The 20791-nt window shown below is 42.9% G+C and overlaps 1 protein-coding gene across 1 annotated transcript; it reads right to left on the bottom strand.

Moving 5' to 3' along the window:
* Positions 1-901: 901 nt before the first annotated feature.
* On the bottom strand, positions 902-17360 carry LOC146576981 (protein NLRC3-like). The gene is made up of 7 exons (XM_085268157.1): positions 17272-17360; positions 16906-17007; positions 14559-14637; positions 12367-12571; positions 10418-12215; positions 9151-9324; positions 902-1782 (listed from the first exon to the last, which is right to left on the bottom strand). The coding sequence occupies exons 1-7, from the start codon at positions 17358-17360 to the stop codon at positions 1599-1601; spliced, it is 2631 nt and encodes an 876-aa protein (XP_085124283.1). The 3' UTR covers positions 902-1598.
* Positions 17361-20791: the final 3431 nt, after the last annotated feature.

Below are 20791 nucleotides of genomic sequence, written 5' to 3'. Positions count from 1 at the left end.
GTGTCTGTGTGTGTGTGTCTGTGTGTGTCTGTGTGTGTGTGTGTCTGTGCGTGTGTGTGTGTGTGTGTGTGTCTGTGTGTGTCTGTGTGTGTGTGTGTGTGTGTGTTCCAGATGTGACCCTGTGACCCCAAAGCTGGTGCTAAGAGTCCAGCGGTCCCCCTAACAAAGGGCTCTTATACTTAACCAGACACAGAGTAGGTGTCCTCCTACACCAGGGGTCTCAAACTCGTGGCCCGCGGGCCAATTGCGGCCCGCAGGACGATAGTTTTTGGCCCCACCTTAATATGAAAATGTAATATTAGTTTGATAATGTATGACACTTTACAGTGTTGTGGGCGGAGCTGAATTAACCCACCAATCAGGGTGGGATATGGATCTCAGGGGACACCAGCCGGGCTTGATGCAAGCAGGGAAACATTTCTCAATGAGTCAAAGTTCCAGCAGCGTTGCCCTGGAGTGTTTCTTTCTTTCCTGTGCCTGGCTGGCTTCCTCCTTTCTATTGGGCAAACGCCGACATTCGTGTATACTCAGTCGCTCTTGATGAGACCACAGACATCACCGACACTGCCCAGCTCCCAATGTATGTCCGTGGTGTTGATGACAGTTTTGAAGTGATGGAGGAGCTGCTCACAGTAATTCCAATGCATGGCCAGACCACCGCTCAGCAGATATTTACAAGCTGTGTGATGCCATTGAGAATGTTGGTTTGCCATGGAAGAGGTTTGTTGGAATAACAACAGATGGAGCGCCATCAATGACAGGGAGGAAACATGGACTGGTGGCACAAAACAAACTGGAAGAGGAAGGCGTGGAGGAGGCCATTGCTCTGCACTGCATCATCCATCAGCAGGTCCTTTGCAGCAAATGCCTGAAGTTTGACAATGTGATGTCTATTGTTGTGAAATGCATCAACCAAATCAGATCCAGGGGCTTAAAGCACCGAAGGTTCTGAGCTTTTTTAGAGGAAATGGAGTCAGAATATGGGGATGTGCTCGACTTCACTGAGGTACGTTGGCTCAGCAGGGGAAATGTATTAAAGAGACTTTTTGAGTTGAGAGCAGAAGTGAAGCCTTCATGGAGAAGGATGGAGTTAGTGTTCCTGTGCTAACTGATCCCAAATGGCTCATGGACTCAGCTTTTCTTGTTGATATGACACATGAGCTTAATGTACTGAACAAGACGTTACAAGGCCAGGGGCAACTTGTCAGTGCTGCCTATGACAACGTGAGAGCATTCTCCACAAAACTGGCGCTCTGGAAAGCTCAGCTCTCTCAGACAAACCTTTGCCATTTCCCAGCATGCAAGGCACTCGTGGATGCAGGCACACCATTCAGTGCTGACGAGTATGTTGATGTCATTTTGAGGCTACAGGAGGAATTTGATCACAGATTTGCTGACTTCAAGACACACAGAGCCAGCTTTCACATTTTTACGGACCCCTTCTCCTTTGATGTGCAAGATGTCCCTGTACTGTCAGATGTACTGTCCCTGAAAATATTCCTGCATGTGTGATTGTTCATGTCTCATCTGCATGAAACAAACAGGAAGTGAGTGAAGGACACAGGAAATGTTTCCAGGTCTTCCTCCTCTATCAGACATTATCCATACCTGAGAGTGTCCAGTCTCCAGCCTGGATCCTTCAGTCCAGCCGACAGGATCTTCATTCCTGAGTCACCAGGATGATTGTAGCTCAGGTCCAGCTCTCTCAGATGGGAGGGGTTGGAGCTCAGAGCTGAGGCCAGAGAAGTACAGCCTTCCTCTGTGATCAGACAGCCTGACAGACTGCAGACACACAAAACAACAATCAATCTGTCAACAGTTGTTTTCTCTTTGTCACAATAACATCTATCCATTTACATCCATTCAATGTAACTTTATTTAAAAGTGACAATACCCAACGGACAACAACAGTCATCTGAAGCTGTTTAACAGTGTAAGGTAACCGCCTCCAATATTAGAGAGAAAGCCCCAAACATCAGACAATTGTGGAGATACAGAAATTCTTTTATTGCTGCCATATAATCTGCATCATTATAACTGCATTAATAATGTTCTTTACAGCATTATTCCATCTAATAATATTTCTCACAGTATTGATATTGCATTAAAGTTGTCTATTGAACATGTTCATTTGAGGATCCTTCCATTATGTTAACTCTTATTACAAGTACGGTCAGAAGTATTTCATACACATTGCATATTTGTGCTTATTTTGAGTTGATGTTCGGTTCATTAAGGCTCTTAAGCTTCACTGGCGTGACTGTCCAGGTGATACATGCTGAGGGAAACTAGAACATAGAAGGATAACTGCAATGCATGCTTACAATACATATACAGTGGGGCAAAAAAGTATTTAGTCAGCCACCGATTGTGCAAGTTTCCCCACCTAAAATGATGACAGAGGTCAGTAATTTGCACCAGAGGTACACTTCAACTGTGAGAGACAGAATGTGAAAAAAAAAATCCATGAATCCACATGGTAGGATTTGTAAAGAATTTATTCGTAAATCAGGGTGGAAAATAAGTATTTGGTCAATAACAAAAATACAACTCAATACTTTGTAACATAACCTTTGTTGGCAATAACAGAGGTCAAACGTTTACTATAGGTCTTTACCAGGTTTGCACACACAGTAGCTGGTATTTTGGCCCATTCCTCCATGCAGATCTTCTCGAGAGCAGTGATGTTTTGGGGCTGTCGCCGAGCAACACGGACTTTCAACTCCCGCCACAGATTTTCTATGGGGTTGAGGTCTGGAGACTGGCTAGGCCACTCCAGGACTTTCAAATGCTTCTTACGGAGCCACTCCTTTGTTGCCCGGGCAGTGTGTTTTGGATCATTGTCATGTTGGAAGACCCAGCCTCGTTTCATCTTCAAAGTTCTCACTGATGGAAGGAGGTTTTGGCTCAAAATCTCACGATACATGGCCCCATTCATTCTGTCCTTAACACGGATCAGTCGTCCTGTCCCCTTGGCAGAAAAACAGCCCCATAGCATGATGTTTCCACCCCCATGCTTCACAGTAGGTATGGTGTTCTTGGGATGCAACTCAGTATTCTTCGTCCTCCAAACACGACGAGTTGAGTTTATACCAAAAAGTTCTACTTTGGTTTCATCTGACCACATGAAATTCTCCCAATCCTCTGCTGTATCATCCATGTGCTCTCTGGCAAACTTCAGACGGGCCTGGACATGCACTGGCTTCAGCAGCGGAACACGTCTGGCACTGCGGGATTTGATTCCCTGCCGTTGTAGTGTGTTACTGATGGTGACCTTTGTTACTTTGGTCCCAGCTCTCTGCAGGTCATTCACCAGGTCCCCCCGTGTGGTTCTGGGATCTTTGCTCACCGTTCTCATCATCATTTTGACCCCACGGGATGAGATCTTGCGTGGAGCCCCAGATCGAGGGAGATTATCAGTGGTCTTGTATGTCTTCCATTTTCTGATGATTGCTCCCACAGTTGATTTTTTCACACCAAGCTGCTTGCCTATTGTAGATTCACTCTTCCCAGTCTGGTGCAGGTCTACAATACTTTTCCTGGGGGCGTGTACCCCACTGCTTTGTAAGTGTCCACAACATGTATTTTTGTCAGAAGACAGAAGGCTGATGTTTTCTCCTGTGTGTTAATAAACTCATCGCTTGATTGCACTTCTCTGGGGCCTCCGTGGTTTGTCTCACTGCTCTACATTGATAGATTTCGCGACACAATCCACTGTGAGCAGCACTTGGTGATGGTGGGAAGAAGAACTCCCTTTGACACAAAGATCCTCCCAGTGAAAACAGGCTCCAGGAGGAGCATCTACCATGACTGGTTGCAGGGTGAGGGGAAAGAGAAGAGATGAGCTCAGAGAGACAAGAACAAAACAGAGACACAAAAGTTAAGGACATGCAGTAGTGACATATAAAAGCATCAGGAGTGAAAAGAGGGGAGAAGAAAGCAGAGCATCATGGGAAGTCCACCAACAGCCTGAGCCTATAGCAGCATAACTAAGGGATGGTTCACCTGATCCAGCTCGAACTATAAGCTTTATCAAAAAGGAAAGTTTGCAGCTGATCTTCAAAGTAGAGAGGGTGTCTGTCTCCTGAACTCAAACTGGGAGCTGCTTCCACACCCAGTCCAACATAGCCAGGCTGAGTCGTTAGATTAGTCCAACGTAAAGTCAGAAAGTCATTATTTATGTCACATTTTAGTGCAAATGTAGAAAAACTGTCCAAAAGTTATTTCTAAATCTGATATTAAACAGTTTAAATGGTGAAAAAAGCTGTAAAGAAAACAGAAAGAGTCAATAAAAGCCTCTTTAGAGGGTCACCAGTTTAAAACTCAGACATTTAAACTGGTGATTCTCCTTCTCTGCTCCATTTCCTCTCTAGACTTCCTGTTGCTAGGAGGGATTTGATTGGCTGAACGTCCTTTTAACCTTTCTTTAGTTCTTTGGGTGCTAATCAAAGAGGAAAACACACGAGTCATGTGACGTGACATAAGGAGCGCTCTGATTGGTTGGGATTGACAAACTATGGTGCTGTTTGCAAGCTTCGCTTTGCAGAGGCAAGAAAATCTCTTAGATAGTGATGAGACGCTCCACAGTGACATTTCCACACTTTGGAGCTTCTGAAGTGCAGATGTTTGGAAACGCTGCTCCAACGTGTGGTTCAAACACTCAGATCACGTGACCTCAGCTGCCACAGGTGGCATACCTGCTGCTTCCATGTTAGCATGTTAGCTTCAACAGGTGGTCAGTGTGAGAGCAGAAGATGATATCAGTGACATCCAAACAAGGAAGGAAGAGACTGTTGAAGGCAGCGAGCTGTGACTGCTGTGAACAGTGTTCTCACACTATTTTCTCCCTGTGTCAACATACATGAGGCTGCTTCAGCTGCAACACACCACAAACACCTTTATACAACTAAATATACTGAGAGCACACTGCTGTGGTTGCTCTGGTAACCATCCATATATCCAGATGTTTGGGGCCGAGTCTGCTTCCTCATCCTTGGTTCAACCCTCAAAGTTTGATGTGTTTTTTTGTGATTTGGTTTTATTTGTTGTTCTATACACTGTGAAACAAAGCTAGAAGCCCCTGTGGTTCAGCGGGGGACTCAAACCCAGGACCCAACCTGCTCCAACAACAGTCAGAAGGATTTTGTTAAGTCTCATTTTCTCTTCATTAGGAAAACATCAATAATGAAGAGCACATGTTTATAGAGGCACATTCAGACCAATGACAACAGTCCATTCACACTGACCTCCACCTTTTTAAATGTGAGTAAACACATCATGGTTCTGGTGCTGATGTGGTATCAGGGACAGGTGATGATTTTGAACTCAGTCTGAGGTTTGATTACATTGAACCTGCACTGCTTTATCCTGTTTATGACACATTTATACTCAAAGTCGCAGCTGGATAACAAAGAACGAGGAAAAACACATTTGTTGAGAGAATTGTTAACAAATGTGGTGAGAGTGTTGTAATAGTTACAGACAGAACTATGATTTATTTATTTAAATGCATTCCAGGACGTTTTTTACTCACGTTATGTCTCTTCCACGATGTTATTTTTCTCTCCTACAACGTACGTTACAATTACATTAGCATGACCATTTATCCAACTTAGGCGATGACATCATTTAGCGACTTCCAGCGACTTTTAGGACAGCCAATAGCGATTTTCCTTACTGAGGAATTGGCAACACCAGGAGCAGTGGGTGGATGGCAGCATCATCATGAAGGATCAGTGTGAGAATACATCATCATCCACAAAGAAAACCAGTCTGCGTGTCTGACGCTCTTGTTAGAAAGACGCAGTCGCAGCTTGTGGGTGCGGTTGGCTGGTTTGCTAGTTATCTGATCTGCTAGTTTGCTGCTCTGCTAGTTAGCTGGGAGCTAACTCACTCGAACATTTGATGCTAAACTGTCTAAACTGTGTGAGCAGCACTCATTGCTGCTCTGTGTTACTCTCCAGCCTCTCTTTCACTTAGTCCTCTCAGTTTTTTCCTCCTTACAAACTAGAAAACCTTCTTTTTCAGCTTCTCCTCCACACCCGAGCTGTGGCTAAGGTGCTACCAGCACGCAGGCTCGGTGTGTACAAATTCATGGGCTGCGTCCTCCTGAGGACACATTTGTAGACGGATTACGTCACAGCGACGCACCGAAGGCTGTCCAAATTCCTCTGAATGCAGCCGACAAATGCGTCCTCCTTTCCCCGAATTTGAAAGATGGGTCGGGTGTGTCCTTCGTGGCCTACCATATCCCAGAATTCATAGTGCGGCCCAGCCAAACTCCAGTTTCCAGTAATGGTGACCGCTACTAAGTTTTAAAATTACTCTTGTTAATCTTCCTGGGTCACAAAATAAACTTTTAACATATTTTCAGGGGAGAATGTGGGTGTGTAAACTTCAAATATCTGCTCGGTTTATCAAGATATCGCATATTTGCAAAAGTGCAAAAGTGCTTCGACGTTTTCAGCGACGTCTGTTACCCACCAACTCGATAGCTAGTCGAGAGCTCGAGGGTCACTGAAGCCGCAGAGAACGGCACAACTCCCGGCACATCATTTTCAGATCACCGCGGACTTTCGCTACTCAGGTTAAAAGTAATATTAGTAACATATGACTGAATCTATATCTCACTTAAAGCTTTCTGTAAATGAAAGAATCAGTGAAAATGAGGCACTTCAGCTGATTTTAAACAAAAACTCTGAACATAACCTGGTCCAGACCAGGTTATTGGTTCAGCATCAGTAACCACGGTGATGTAGCCAGGTAGAAACAGAGCTAGACAGACAAACATTTATGCTCACAATCACACATCTCCAGTTAACCCAGCATGCATGTTCTTGGACTGTGGGAGGAAGCAGAGAACCTGAAGACAACCCACACAGGCCACACTATCACTCTTATTTACAGAATTATAATCTAATTAGATGATAAAGTAATAAATTATTTGGTATTTTAATGAAAATACATTTTAAGCAATAGTTTATAAGTCAACAATTATAGTTAAATAAAGTGACAAATCAAACAGTCAATAAAACCTTCTACAGCTGAAATTAATGTAGACAATGTTGGGGTAAAAATCAGAGACGATAACTACCAAAATAAAACAGGAAGTGAATAACATTCAAGCTCACTTTAAGCTCGACAGTCAAACTCTGTTTTGTATTAATCTATTGTTTTGAATTTTTGTTTACATTTTATGTTTAAGTGAGGCAATGAGTCATATCACTATGACCAAATACACAGGGAGTGCAGAATTATTAGGCAAGTTGTATTTTTGAGGAATAATTTTATTATTGAACAACAACCATGTTCTCAATGAACCCAAAAAACTCATTAATATCAAAGCTGAATGTTTTTGGAAGTAGTTTGTAGTTTGTTTTTAGTTTGAGCTATTTTAGGGGGATATCTGTGTGTGCAGGTGACTATTACTGTGCAGAATTATTAGGCAACTTAACAAAAAACAAATATATACCCATTTCAATTATTTATTTTTACCAGTGAAACCAATATAACATCTCCACATTCACAAATATACATTTCTGACATTCAAAAACAAAACAAAAACAAATCAGCGACCAATATAGCCGCCTTTCTTTGCAAGGACACTCAAAAGCCTGCCATCCATGGATTCTGTCAGTGTTTTGATCTGTTCACCATCAACATTGCGTGCAGCAGCAACCACAGCCTCCCAGACACTGTTCAGAGAGGTGTACTGTTTTCCCTCCTTGTAAATCTCACATTTGATGATGGACCACAGGTTCTCAATGGGGTTCAGATCAGGTGAACAAGGAGGCCATGTCATTAGTTTTTCTTCTTTTATACCCTTTCTTGCCAGCCACGCTGTGGAGTACTTGGACGCGTGTGATGGAGCATTGTCCTGCATGAAAATCATGTTTTTCTTGAAGGATGCAGACTTCTTCCTGTACCACTGCTTGAAGAAGGTGTCTTCCAGAAACTGGCAGTAGGACTGGGAGTTGAGCTTGACTCCATCCTCAACCCGAAAAGGCCCCACAAGCTCATCTTTGATGATACCAGCCCAAACCAGTACTCCACCTCCACCTTGCTGGCGTCTGAGTGGGACTGGAGCTCTCTGCCCTTTACCAATCCAGCCACGGGCCCATCCATCTGGCTCATCAAGACTCACTCTCATTTCATCAGTCCATAAAACCTTAGAAAAACCAGTCTTGAGATATTTCTTGGCCCAGTCTTGACGTTTCAGCTTGTGTGTCTTGTTCAGTGGTGGTCGTCTTTCAGCCTTTCTTACCTTGGCCATGTCTCTGAGTATTGCACACCTTGTGCTTTTGGGCACTCCAGTGATGTTGCAGCTCTGAAATATGGCCAAACTGGTGGCAAGTGGCATCTTGGCAGCTGCACGCTTGACTTTTCTCAGTTCATGGGCAGTTATTTTGCGCCTTGGTTTTTCCACACGCTTCTTGCGACCCTGTTGACCATTTTGAATGAAACGCTTGATTGTTCGATGATCACGCTTCAGAAGCTTTGCAATTTTGAGACTGCTGCATCCCTCTGCAAGATATCTCACTATTTTTGACTTTTCTGAGCCTGTCAAGTCCTTCTTTTGACCCATTTTGCCAAAGGAAAGGACGTTGCCTAATAATTATGCACACCTGATATAGGGTGTTGATGTCATTAGACCACACCCCTTCTCATTACAGAGATGCACATCACCTAATATGCTTAATTGGTAGTAGGCTTTCGAGCCTATACAGCTTGGAGTAAGACAACATGCATGAAGAGGATGATGTGGACAAAATACTCATTTGCCTAATAATTCTGCACTCCCTGTATATTTCATCTTTTCAGTCAGAAATAATCAATTGATCATATTTTTATTACTAAATGTTTCTGAAAATAAATTTCTGATATCTGAACAAACAGCTCTGTAAAAACCTTCAGCATACAGGAATCGAACTAGAAGGTTTGGTGGATGAAGCACTGCTAAAATAAAGATTTTGGACTCAGGAGCAGATGGGACATTTCATTGCAAATGAAAGACAGAAAGTAAACAAATATCACTAAAAACCCCAGACACTAATTTCTACATTAAGACTTTTTTAAAAATCAATTTCCTGTTTATGCAGTAATAGAAATCAGGTTTAACGTGATCATCAATGGAAAATGTTAAATCCTGACCTGAGAGTTTCCATTTTACAGTGTGGACTCTTCACTCCAGCAGACAGAAGCTTCACTCCTGAATCCTGCAGGTCAGAGTTACTCAGGTCCAGCTGTCTCAGACTAGAGGACTGGGAGCTGAGAGCTGAGGACAGAGCTTCACAGCCTCTGTCTGAGAGATCAGGGACAAACAGCCTAAAAAACAAAATAAAAACACAATTTGAAAAACTGTAATTTGATAACAAACTATTATCAAATGACAAGTTAAATGAACTCTCTGACCAGTTACAGAGACTCAGTCTGGGGGAACAGAAAATATTTTAAAAGTCCACGTAGTAAAGAGATTAGAAATGTGGCAGATGATTATAACTTTAGACTAAAAAGGTCCCTCTCGCTCATATATTTATTAAAACAAGAATAAACACTTATCTTGATTTGTTTTGAATTTTTATTGACTTCTTATGCTGATTCATAAAGAATATGACTTCATCTGACCTGAGAGACTGAAAAACAATCAAGCATGCATGACTGAATCTGCCAGCAGCTGCAGATCCTTGGAGCTGTACTGGTGATGCTGATTGTAACATATAGAAGTGAACTCCTCTTCAGCTGAGCAATAAGACCAGAGGAGGAATGAGGGAGTTGATCACCTATGGCTCCATCACAGACTTTGAACATCTTCAGTCAGTACAGAATGATGCTGCGAGGCTTTTAACCAGCACATGAAACAGACTGGACATTACTCCAGTTTAATCTCTTCACACTGGTAACCAGTTCATTTTAGGCTTTATTTAAAGTTTTAGTCCTTACTTTTAGTCCCAGTCTATATTTCTGACTTTCTACAATCCTACAGCTCTTCTCACATCTGAGATCTTCCAGTTAAAGGCTGTTACTGGTCCCACTAACTCATTTATTCAGACTCTAGTATTCAGAGTGGCCTTTAACTAGTTTTAGGCTGTATGATGTTCAGTGTTTGCTGTTTAATGTTTTTATCTTCTGTGTTTTTATTGCCTGTTTCTGTTGTAAAGCATTTTGTGGTTTTTCACCTGTGAAAGCTGCTGTATAAATAAAGTTTACTTACAGGATGATTCTGGATATGACTTTGATAAAAGCTGACACCCAGATATGTTTAAGACACTGACATTTACTGCTGCTATCAAACATTAACTATAATATACTGTATTTAGTGCTGATGATCATGTAAATAAATATGTTTAAGTTTTTAAGGGCCCATCACACATTACACTGTTTATGTTATACATAAAAGCCTGATCACATGTTTACTCACAGAGCTTTGTTGGAGGCTTTGACCACTGGCAGCAGCCTCAGAAGAGCCTCCTCTGAAGCAGAGTATTTCTTCAGGTCAAACTCATCCAGATCTTCTTCTGATGACAGTAAGATGAAGACCAGAGCTGACCACTGAGCAGGAGACAGTTCATCTGTGGAGAGACGTCCTGATCTCAGGGACTGTTGGATCTCCTCCACTAGAGAACGATCATTCAGTTCATTCAGACAGTGGATCAGATTGATGCTTTTCTCTGCAGACAGATTCTTACTGAGCTTCTCCTTGATGTACTGGACTGTTTCCTGATTGGTCTGCCAGTTACTTCCTGTCTGTGTCATCAGGGCTCGTAGGAGAGTCTGATTGGTCTGCAGGGAAAGACCCAGGAGGAAGCGGAGGAACAAGTCCAGGTGTCCATTTGGACTCTGTAAGGCCTTGTTCACAGCACTCTGGTAGAAGTGTTTCTCTGCAGATTCTCCTGTTTCAGACTTCTTGGATGTTGTTTGTTGTTGTTCCAGCAGATTGAGTCCAGAGTTGATGAAGGTCAGATGGACATGAAGAGCAGCCAGAAACTCCTGAACACTCAGATGGATGAAGCAGAACACCTTGTCCTGGTACAGTCCTCTCTCCTCTTTAAAGATCTGTGTGAACACTCCTGAGTACACTGAGGCTGCTCTGATATCGATGCCACACTCTGTCAGGTCTGATTCATAGAAGATCAGGTTTCCTTTCTGCAGCTGATCAAAAGCCAGTTTTCCCAGAGACTCCATCATCTTCCTGCTCTCTGGACTCCAGTGTGGATCTGTCTCAGCTCCTCCATCATACTTGACCTTCTTCACTTTGGCCTGAACCACCAGGAAGTGGATGTACATCTCAGTCAGGGTCTTGGGCAGCTGTCCTCCCTCTCTGGTTTCCAGCACATCCACCAGAACTGTAGCAGTGATCCAGCAGAAGACTGGGATGTGACACATGATGTGGAGGCTTCGTGATGTCTTGATGTGGGAGATGATCCTGCTGGCCTGCTCCTCATCTCTGAATCTCTTCCTGAAGTACTCCTCCTTCTGTGGGTCAGTGAACCCTCTGACCTCTGTCACCATGCCAACACAGTCAGGAGGGATCTGATTGGCTGCTGCAGGTCGTGTGGTTATCCAGAGGCGAGCAGAGGGAAGCAGTTTCCCCCTGATGAGGTTTATCAGCAGCACATCCACTGAGGTGGACTTTCTAGGGTCAGTTAGGATTGTAGTTTTGTGGAAGTCCAGAGGAAGTCGACACTCATCCAGACCATCAAAGATGAACACAACCTGGAAGTCTTCAAAGCTGCAGATTCCTGCTTCTTTGGTTTCAGTAAAGAAGTGATGAACAAGTCCCACCAAGCTGAACTTTTCCTCTTTCAGCACATTCAGCTCTCTGAAAGTGAAGGGAAATATGAACTGGATGTCCTGGTTGGCTTTGTCTTCAGCCCAGTCCAGGCTGTATTTCTGTGTTAAGACTGTTTTCCCAATGCCAGCCACTCCCTTTGTCAGCACTGTTCTGATTGGTTCATCTCTTCCAGGTGAGGCTTTAAAGATGTCTTCTTGTCTGATGGTTGTTTCTGGTCTGTCTGGTTTCCTGGATGCTGTTTCAATCTGTCTGACCTCATGTTCATCATTGACCTCTGCAGTCCCTCCCTCTGTGATGTAGAGCTCTGTGTAGATCTGATTCAGGAGGGTTGGGTTTCCTGCTTTAGCGATGCCCTCAAACACACACTGGAACTTCTTCTTCAGGGTGGATTTAAGTTTACGATGACAAACAGCAGCTGGAAGTTCTGAATAATAATAATAAAAATACAACTTTAACAATCATATTTTACAAAATGCTGATGACAATTTCTGACCCACTGAGAAATGACTGAACACACTGGTGTCACAAGTCTCTCATTTATCCAGCAGCTTAAATCTTTAGATAAATCCTCTTACGTCTCTGCAGACGGTCAGCCAGCTCCTCCTGCTTCATTCTCCTCAGGAAGTCCACTGTGATCTTCACAAATGCCTCTCTGCTGTTTCTCCTCTGCTCATCATCCTCCCTCTGAAACTCCAAGCACTGGGGCTTATTTGGATTCAGAGCCTTCTGGATCTTCTTCAGCTCGTTCTTCACAAAAGTGATGATGTTGTCCTCCAGCAGCTGGAACAGAATATTTATGAATGACCCACCACTCTGAACTTTAGTCCACACAACATCCACTTCTTTACGATCAGGGGGCATATCATCCACGAACTCTTTACCAATTATAGGTTTGACTTTATCTGATTAACTGAGACTTTGTCCACAACTCCATGATCCCAAAACGTTGATGCTGTTCATATGAATGCAGCGATTTCAGTGGGAGAAACATTTCACTGGTGTTCAGAGCTGAACTACCAACAGGTTGATGATCAAAGCCAGAAACTTGGAGATGTTTCAGGTGACTGAGTTGATCGTACAGACAACTGGTCTTAAAGGTTCACTCTGTTTACGCATACAGATCAGTATTTAAGGTTTGACTCTCATCATCCACTGGGGCACAAACTGGGCGTCATCAGGACGCTACAACACAGAACAAACACCATCCCCACAGACACAGCAGCCAGCGAAGCAGAAGAACTTCACATCAAGAAGGTCCTGAGTAAATGTGAACGCTGGTTTGAGGGCGGAGTCAAGGAGGCCATTTATGTGAAAAGGAAAGACCATCTCTGAATGGAGGAGGGGCCTAAGGGTACAACTGTCACCATCTTACATGCTGTGATTGCAGCCATTCCCCAGCTCTCTGTGAACTGGACTCATGACCATTGATCAACAACCATTGATCAATGGTCCTGACAATATGCGTACCAATGATCAATGAACTGACCTCCCAGCCCATTGTTCCTTCAGTGGGCTGGTTTCAGTCATACAAATGTCCTGTTTATGAGATTGAAACCTGCAGTCAGCTGAGACTGAAGAAGTCACCTGATGATGATGAAACGTTTCTCCCTCTGAAAACATCCAGATGAACAGAATCAAGCTTTTTGGGATTTACGTACCTGGATGATTGAGCATCAAGACACAACTCTGACTTTTCTCAGATGAATAAATCCTCTCCTCCAGCTTTGTTTACATCTACCAGCCCTGTGGCGCTGCCCAGGGACAATAATCTATGTGAGAGGTGGAAAGTCATACAGGTGTCTGCTCCTGCCTTCAGTTATTTTATCTACTGTGTGTCAACTGGCTGAACCTCCTCCAACTGTCTACTGTCTCCCTAAACTCAACAATGACTTCGTGATCTATCCATTCTCTGACCAAACACATCCTGCTGCAGGAGGTTAACATAGCAGCCAATGATGATCCCACTCACTGTGAACAACACATTTGGACCTGATTTGCTGCTCTGGTTTACACGTGAACTTCCACTGCTGCTGTCACCAACTTGAGAGGCTCTACAGAAAAACTGGACTTGTCCATAAAAATCATAAACTACATTACAAGGACAGCATTGCTCAATCAACTCTAATTACTACTGACATGTTATCTCTTCTAACTAAGGTACAGACACTCAAACTTGCTGCTTTCAGTGAGAAGTCAAATGTCTGAATATGAGCTGGAAGCTGCTGAGAGTCCTCCTCCTTCCCGTGGGGTTTACTTTCTCTACTACTTTCACTATAAACACGCCCCTTTCATGCACCTGCAGAGGGCCACCAGCAGATGGAGCTGTCTTAAACAAATCCACTTGGATAGTTAGCTGTAGATGACTTTATCAGTATGATTGTAGGACTTTGAGTTATTCTTTAGATTTATTTAAACTCTTATATTGTGCACAAGTGTTGAGCGACCCATAATTTCTCTGTACTTTTCATAAGAGCAGCCAGACTTTCAGCTAGTTTTTGTTTTTTTAAGAGCTCAAAGTTATTGAAGAAACAGTTATTCAGCTTCATTCCCACTGATCTCGACTACAAACTGTTTCACTTTGGTTTCTGTTTAAAGCCTCGATGTTTAAAACGTTTCCCTGTGATCACATTTGCACCGTCTGATTTCAAAGTTTGTTTCTTTTGGTCGTTTAGTCCACAGAGTCCTTGGTGTTCTGAAAGGGACCTATAAATAAATGCATCATTATTATTAATAATAATAATAAAGTAGTTGTTGTACATGTACAGACCATAAATATGGAGTCCAGCTGTGTTTGATGCTGCTGGGCAGACTGACCACTGGGAACCTCTGAGCTCTGCTGCTCCACTCTGTGGAGGAACCATGAAGGATTAGATCAACACAGGATAAAGATCCAGGAGTTTCTGCTCAAATAACTTCATCTGAATCAAGTCTGTCAAGTTTTAGACTCTCAGATTCTGAAGATATATTTTCTGTTTTCTATGAACTTTCTTTCATCAGTGATGGAAGTGATGATGCTGCAGAAGCTCAGAGGAAACTTTGAGACTTCATCAAACTGATAAATTCACTCACTGGAAGGTAAAACTGTGATGAACCATCAACTAATGCTCTCAGGAGGCCAAAGGTCCCTGAATGTAACTGTGCAGTAGATTCATCGAGTGTTTGAAACCTGACCACTTCCATATGTTTTCATTCTAACACAAGAAGTCCTTTTCTCATTGCTTTGATTTGAGTTTTCATTTGAGTTTTCTGAGTCTCGTATTTGGAGTCGAGTCTAATCAATGATCTGACAGAAGAACATTAAAAAGGAGTTACCAGTGCTGTCAAAATTAACATGTAGGGTTAGGGGTTCATCTGTTATCATGATTAACATGATAAAAACCTTTAACACGACACATCTGGAGAGCAGAACGACTCAAAATCCCTGAAATGTTTCTATCAACGCACTTCGGGCAGTTTGTCCGAGTAGAGTTACCTTTGCACACGTGCAGATGTGCAGCACATCTGTTAGTGACGGCAGCTGAACCAATCAGCTCAATATGGAAGATGACAAACACACACTGACCTCCCGATGGAAAGTTTGAGTATTAAAAAAATAACAAGGTGAACCAGCCGACCAACATGAAGGATTCTGCACATCGTGACAGAAGGAATTTTCTTTTCACCGAAGCACTTCCAGCTTAAAATATCACAACAATGCAAAGCACTGATGACACAACTGCCAAGTGGACAAACTGCAGACCTGTTAGTGTTGTTAATAACATAGTTTTGGTTCCTCGTGTCAAAGACTTGAAGAAGAGTGACAGAGAGTGTTAGACTGCTGCAGGATCAGTGCCACCTCCACACACCTGTGAAGAAAATGATTGTTTGACAGATGGGCTCAGATTCAGGATCAGCTGAGGAGTTTGTGGCTGACAGAATCCTGCAGGTACAGAGCAGAGCCCATCATTAGCATGCAGGACTGTCCCTGGGGGGGTCGGCTCATTTGGGAGGTTAATCAATGTTTACATGTTCAATAAACATGTTAAGTGTGTAAATTTGCCCTTTTCTCTCGAGTCTGTTTGCTCATGAAATGAACTTTGATTTGTTTACATTAAAAATGATGTTTAATGGTGATTAATCCAAATGAATCCACAGTAACCCTGTGATGAGTCTGATTAAACATTTTCATTAACAGCAGTAATATAGATTATATATTATTATATATTAGTGCACACTTAGCTTTTAGTATATATGTTTGTTACAAAGTTGTATTTACAGCAGAGAAGCTGAGTTAAAGACTGAAAACTATTCAAAGTCTCTTTGAATTGAAGCGTTTAACATTCTTTGTGTTTATTCTGCATTGACTTCATTATATGGTGTAAACGTCTGTTACAGGCTTAAATATAAAGTTGGAAAAATGTAACTGCAGCTATTGATCAAGTAATTGTGATTAATCAGGATTAATGACAGAAGATTGTGTCATTAATTAGTCATGTTTTAATCTACTGACAGCACTAGTGTTCACTCTGGTGCCTCCAACTGTTTTACGCCCTTTCAACACCTTCGTGGTCAAAAGTGTACACGCACAAAATCTACAATAAAATCCTCACGCAGCAATAGGACAGACACACAATCCATTTATCTCTGTGTCTCAAACACACACACGTGTATTCAAAGCCTCGATTTGTTCATATTTCATCTGTTGTGTTTTTATCTTCAGCGTTTTCAGTGTTGCTGCATTTACACCAAAAATGTTTCCATTGATGAATCAGATTGATTTGAATGTGTTTCATCCATACAAATCCCTCCCTGGTGGTCACATGACTCTATAACATAACAGGAGTCATGTGACAAGAGTTTCATGCTGTAAAATGTCACAATGGTTGAATGTGGTGGAGTAAAAATGTGAGATGTCAGCTACTTTTCTTCAATATGAAATGTTTGCAGGGCCTGACAGGAAGTGGACGGACGCTCTGATCACTTCCTGTTTGCTGAAGTGGGTTTTCAGTTGTTTAGAAACCAAAGGCTTGTTTTAAAAGACAGTTTAAATGGGACTGAGGGAACGACGTGTTTGTAGTCTATATCCAACAACATCGAGCAGTTTAATCAAAGAGTTCATGTTGCTAACAGCTCACCTCTCTGCAGCAGACACAGGCTGGACTTTAAAATTAATGAGACCACCTTTAGACCAGTCACTCTGTAAGGACACAGAGCTGGGTGGAGGTCCAGGTTTGAGTCTCTGATGGATCCTGAAAAAGTTATAAATCTTCAGTAAAATTCTCATCACATATCAGCTGATATTATTGGTGTTAGCTTACCTTTTCTCAGTTGACTGTCTTTGCTCAAATATCTTAATGGCATCTTTGACTGAGTTACTTTCACAGGACACAGAGCTGGGTGGAGGTCCAGGCGGGTTCCTGTGAATAATGATGCAGCAGTGATGTGAGTGCTGAGCTGTGACATGGAGAAGAGTCATGGACAGTTAGAGATGGTCATCTCACCTCTGAGCTTTGGTCTGGCTCTCATGTTCCCCACACAGAGTGCTTTTAGAGGGAGGGACTCCCTCCTCTCTGTCCTCACACTGATCCATGCTGCTCAATTCAGCTCACACACACTTTCTACCTGCAGAGGAAACACAAATCATTCATGTGCACATCAGCTGAAATCCTCCTTTCATCATGTGTGCTGTCCAAATATCAGCTGCTTCTTTCCTGCTTCATCTCAGTGTCAGCTGGATGCAGTCAGACAGCAGTGTGAGGCAGAGGAAGCTGCCATCAGCTGCTCTGCTATCAGTCCACTAGATGGAGCCTGAAGCACACACGATGCATTCACTGACACACACTGAGTCACTGTGACTGGAAGCTTCAGTCAGTCCAACACGTGTGAACAACATTTTAAACATTTCAGCTGATCCAGGATTCAAAGAGGATCAGCAGAGTTAAAGCTTCACACTAATTCTTCCTGCTGAGTTTGCAGAGAACTGCACACACACTGATTCACTGCTAATGAGAAGCTTCTTCCATCCAGTAATTCATCATCCATCAGCTCTGCTGCTGCTCTCAGTCCTGGACTCTGATCACAAACTAAAAGCAGCTTTTTAACTCGTGTCTGTAAGAACTCTTAGTGTTAGCTTAGTGTTAGCTTAGCGTTAGCTTAGCGTTACCTTAGTGTTAGCTTAGCGTTAGCATGCTGTGTGGCTAGCTTAGCGTCAGAGCTCTGCAGGTGTCTCGTGTGTAAACATTAATCACAGTGACAGTAAAGGAGGTAAAGGGCTGTGACGTCATCACGTACGCTGCGTCCTCTGTGGGCTCTGAGTGAACTCAAAGTACAAACTACAAGTACACAAACACGAACGTAGCTCAGAGTGGCGGACACACTCGGCCTCGTTGGTCCAGCTGTGAGTCCGTTACCGTGAACTATGGAGCGGCAGATTTGTGCTGAACTAAGCTGCACACAGCTGATGTTAGCCAGGAAACATTACACACTGACTTTAATGGAGAGACCGGAAATACAAACACACACAGTTTGTTGTGTGAAGAAATCAAACACGAGCTGAACAAACAGTAAAGTTCCTAAAGACAAACTGTTAAAGGAGGAAACAAAGCAAACTTACAGTTTCTTCACACCAACAACAAGCTCCACTCCACACCTGGACACTAAACACGGACACACAGGTGAGCTGCTTCCTGGAAGGAGGCGGGGCTCCACCTGAAACTCAGCACAGGTGGGAGGGGCTCAGCTCTGTGTGTGCTGATGTGTTAACTTTAAAAATATGCCGTCTGACTGCTCAGACTGAGTCAGAGTAAAGTTCACATGCTGACGTGTGGAGACATGAAACCTTGTTGTAGCTGCAGGTGTGAACACACTGATCCCAGATCAGCTCTGCTGTATTTGTAACATGAACATTTCTGCTGCAAAGCTTCAAATGTTCAGCATGTTTCTCTGTTTCCAGTCTATAGATCCAGTCACACTTTCTACCTTCACCTGTGCAGTAAAGACTGAGAGCAGAGCTGAAAGCAAGCGTCCAATCAGTGAGCAGCATCAACACCTGAGCTTCATTCAGACTCTGTTATTGAAGATGTTGTTGGTACAAAGTTCATCTGCTGCTCACATGAATCCATGAAAGATTTATTTCACTGAATGTTTCTTCAAAGCTCATTTCAACCTGTTGAAGTCATGAATGAAAGTGCAGACTGAGAGTGGATCACATGATGTTTGAGGTGTGTCATGTGACATGTTCAGTATTGTCACACATGTCTAGATTGTCCCTGATATCATAACTGCTCAAACACTGATGATTATATTTGAAGAATTATTCCTGATGGCAGCAAAGTTTGAATGGAGCTCTCTGTCTGTGCTGATTTGTCGCCCTCTGGAGGTCAAAGCACAAACTGCATGATGTCACTGTAACCACCACAGTGACAGGAAGTGTTTTTAAATGATGAAATATGTCAGTGATGCTGATAGTGTGTTCATCACAGACGTTCAGGCTTCGTGTTGACATGAATCAAAGTTAATGTCATTATGGACCAAGGACAGTACTCTGGGTCTCCTGCAGAACAACTCGAGCTGTGATACCTGAATGAAGAGCCTCTGCTGCTTTAAAGAAGGAGGCTCGAGGCAGCGGTGAGGTGCAGACCAACCAGCTTTTATTCAGCAACTTTAACAGAAGGATCAGAAAAATAAAACTATACAGCACAGTGATGCTGACTGAAGCCACAGCATTAAACTAAACAAGCATCTGATCATCTTTAACAACATCTAATAAATAATGACAACTATTTAATCCTGTATTTCCTACAATAAAGCCTGTTCAGATATTTGTTGCTGATGGAAATGTAAAAGGCTCCCAGGAACCAAAGGACAAAAACAGAGGCAACAGTCACAGCTGCAAAGGATCCCCTAACACATAAACTGGTTCGAAGATATTTTCTAGCTCTGCAGAGGAGCTTGATTGCACGGACAGTAAAAAGTGGATTCAATAACAGCAGCGAGCGCTGAGTGATATAACGGTGCTGCGAGCAGCAGTGCAAAGGCTCACACAGAGACAGCAGCTACACTGTGTGTGGATGTGATCCACAGTCACAGCTGTGGGTTTCAGTCAGTGTGTCTCTAACTTCATGGTCACATTTCAAAGCTTATTGGAGCCAGAAGATGTTCAAGTAAAAGATTTATTGCTGTACTCGTCTACCAGGATAACAGGAGGTTCATAAAGCTGTGTAATACTTCAGCTTTACATCATGCAGTAGTAGTTGTGTCCCTTTGTGTTTATTAGTGTGTTCACACGTCTACTTTAACTTCACTCTGTAATGAAAGGATTCAAATCACTGATCAAACTAATAAAACACAAATTTCATCCTTGTTTTGTCAAATCTTCATTAAAATGTGATTTAAAAAATGAACAACTTCACTTCTGTGATTAATACTGTAGCTGTTACTGCCACCATCCAGGTAGTTGTAGCCACCACCTCCTGCAGCCAGCTTGCAGCCACTTTCCCACCACTTTAGCACAATGTTTACATGAGACTCAGCCACACTAATGTTCCTGGGCAGACATGTGGTGCAGCATGGCTGATGGCACTGTACCTGCAGCTGTCATGGACAAGAACCACTCAATACCTCACCCAAGCCAAGCCTGTGCTGATGTTGTGATCTGAGACCGAGACACTAACCCAGGATCATGATATGATGTTGTGAGAGTTTCACTAAGAATTAGCTCTGATTACAAGATTTCAATCTATCGTAACTCTAATTTGTATTTACTTCAGTTTGTTCATCTTGGAGCTGTGTGCAGCTGAGGACAGTCTTATTATTACCAGGTGAGGATATGTAACAGCCACAGTCTGTAGAGATGATGTCACCATGGAGTGGTGATGTCACTGGAGCTGCCAATATGTGCTCCAGCCAAAGCTACACCAGAGGGTTGTGCTGTGTAACAGGTTGGTGCAGGTGGTGTTATCTACATTTGAACATTAGGCAACAGTCTCATGAAGACACTTTCTATTGTTCACTAAAGACCAA

Source organism: Mchenga conophoros, linkage group LG3, assembly GCF_057382185.1.
Source record: "Mchenga conophoros isolate Kocher_MC1m ecotype Shallow Benthic linkage group LG3, M_conophoros_male_GT1.1, whole genome shotgun sequence".
NCBI lineage: Eukaryota > Metazoa > Chordata > Actinopteri > Cichliformes > Cichlidae > Mchenga > Mchenga conophoros.
Note: the sequence above shows the minus strand (reverse complement) of the source record. Positions and strands in the feature narration are given on the sequence as shown.

Excerpts from the sequence above, each read along its gene's own strand:
- LOC146576981 (XM_085268157.1), bottom strand. The coding sequence starts at position 17,360 with ATGGATCAGTGTGAGGACAGAGAGGAGGGAGTCCCTCCCTCTAAAAGC. Across the intron at positions 12,216-12,366 it reads GGCTGACCGTCTGCAGAGAC|AACTTCCAGCTGCTGTTTGT; the intron begins GTAAGAGGATTT and ends ATTATTATTCAG. Across the intron at positions 9,325-10,417 it reads AAAGCCTCCAACAAAGCTCT|GCTGTTTGTCCCTGATCTCT; the intron begins GTGAGTAAACAT and ends TTTGTTTTTTAG.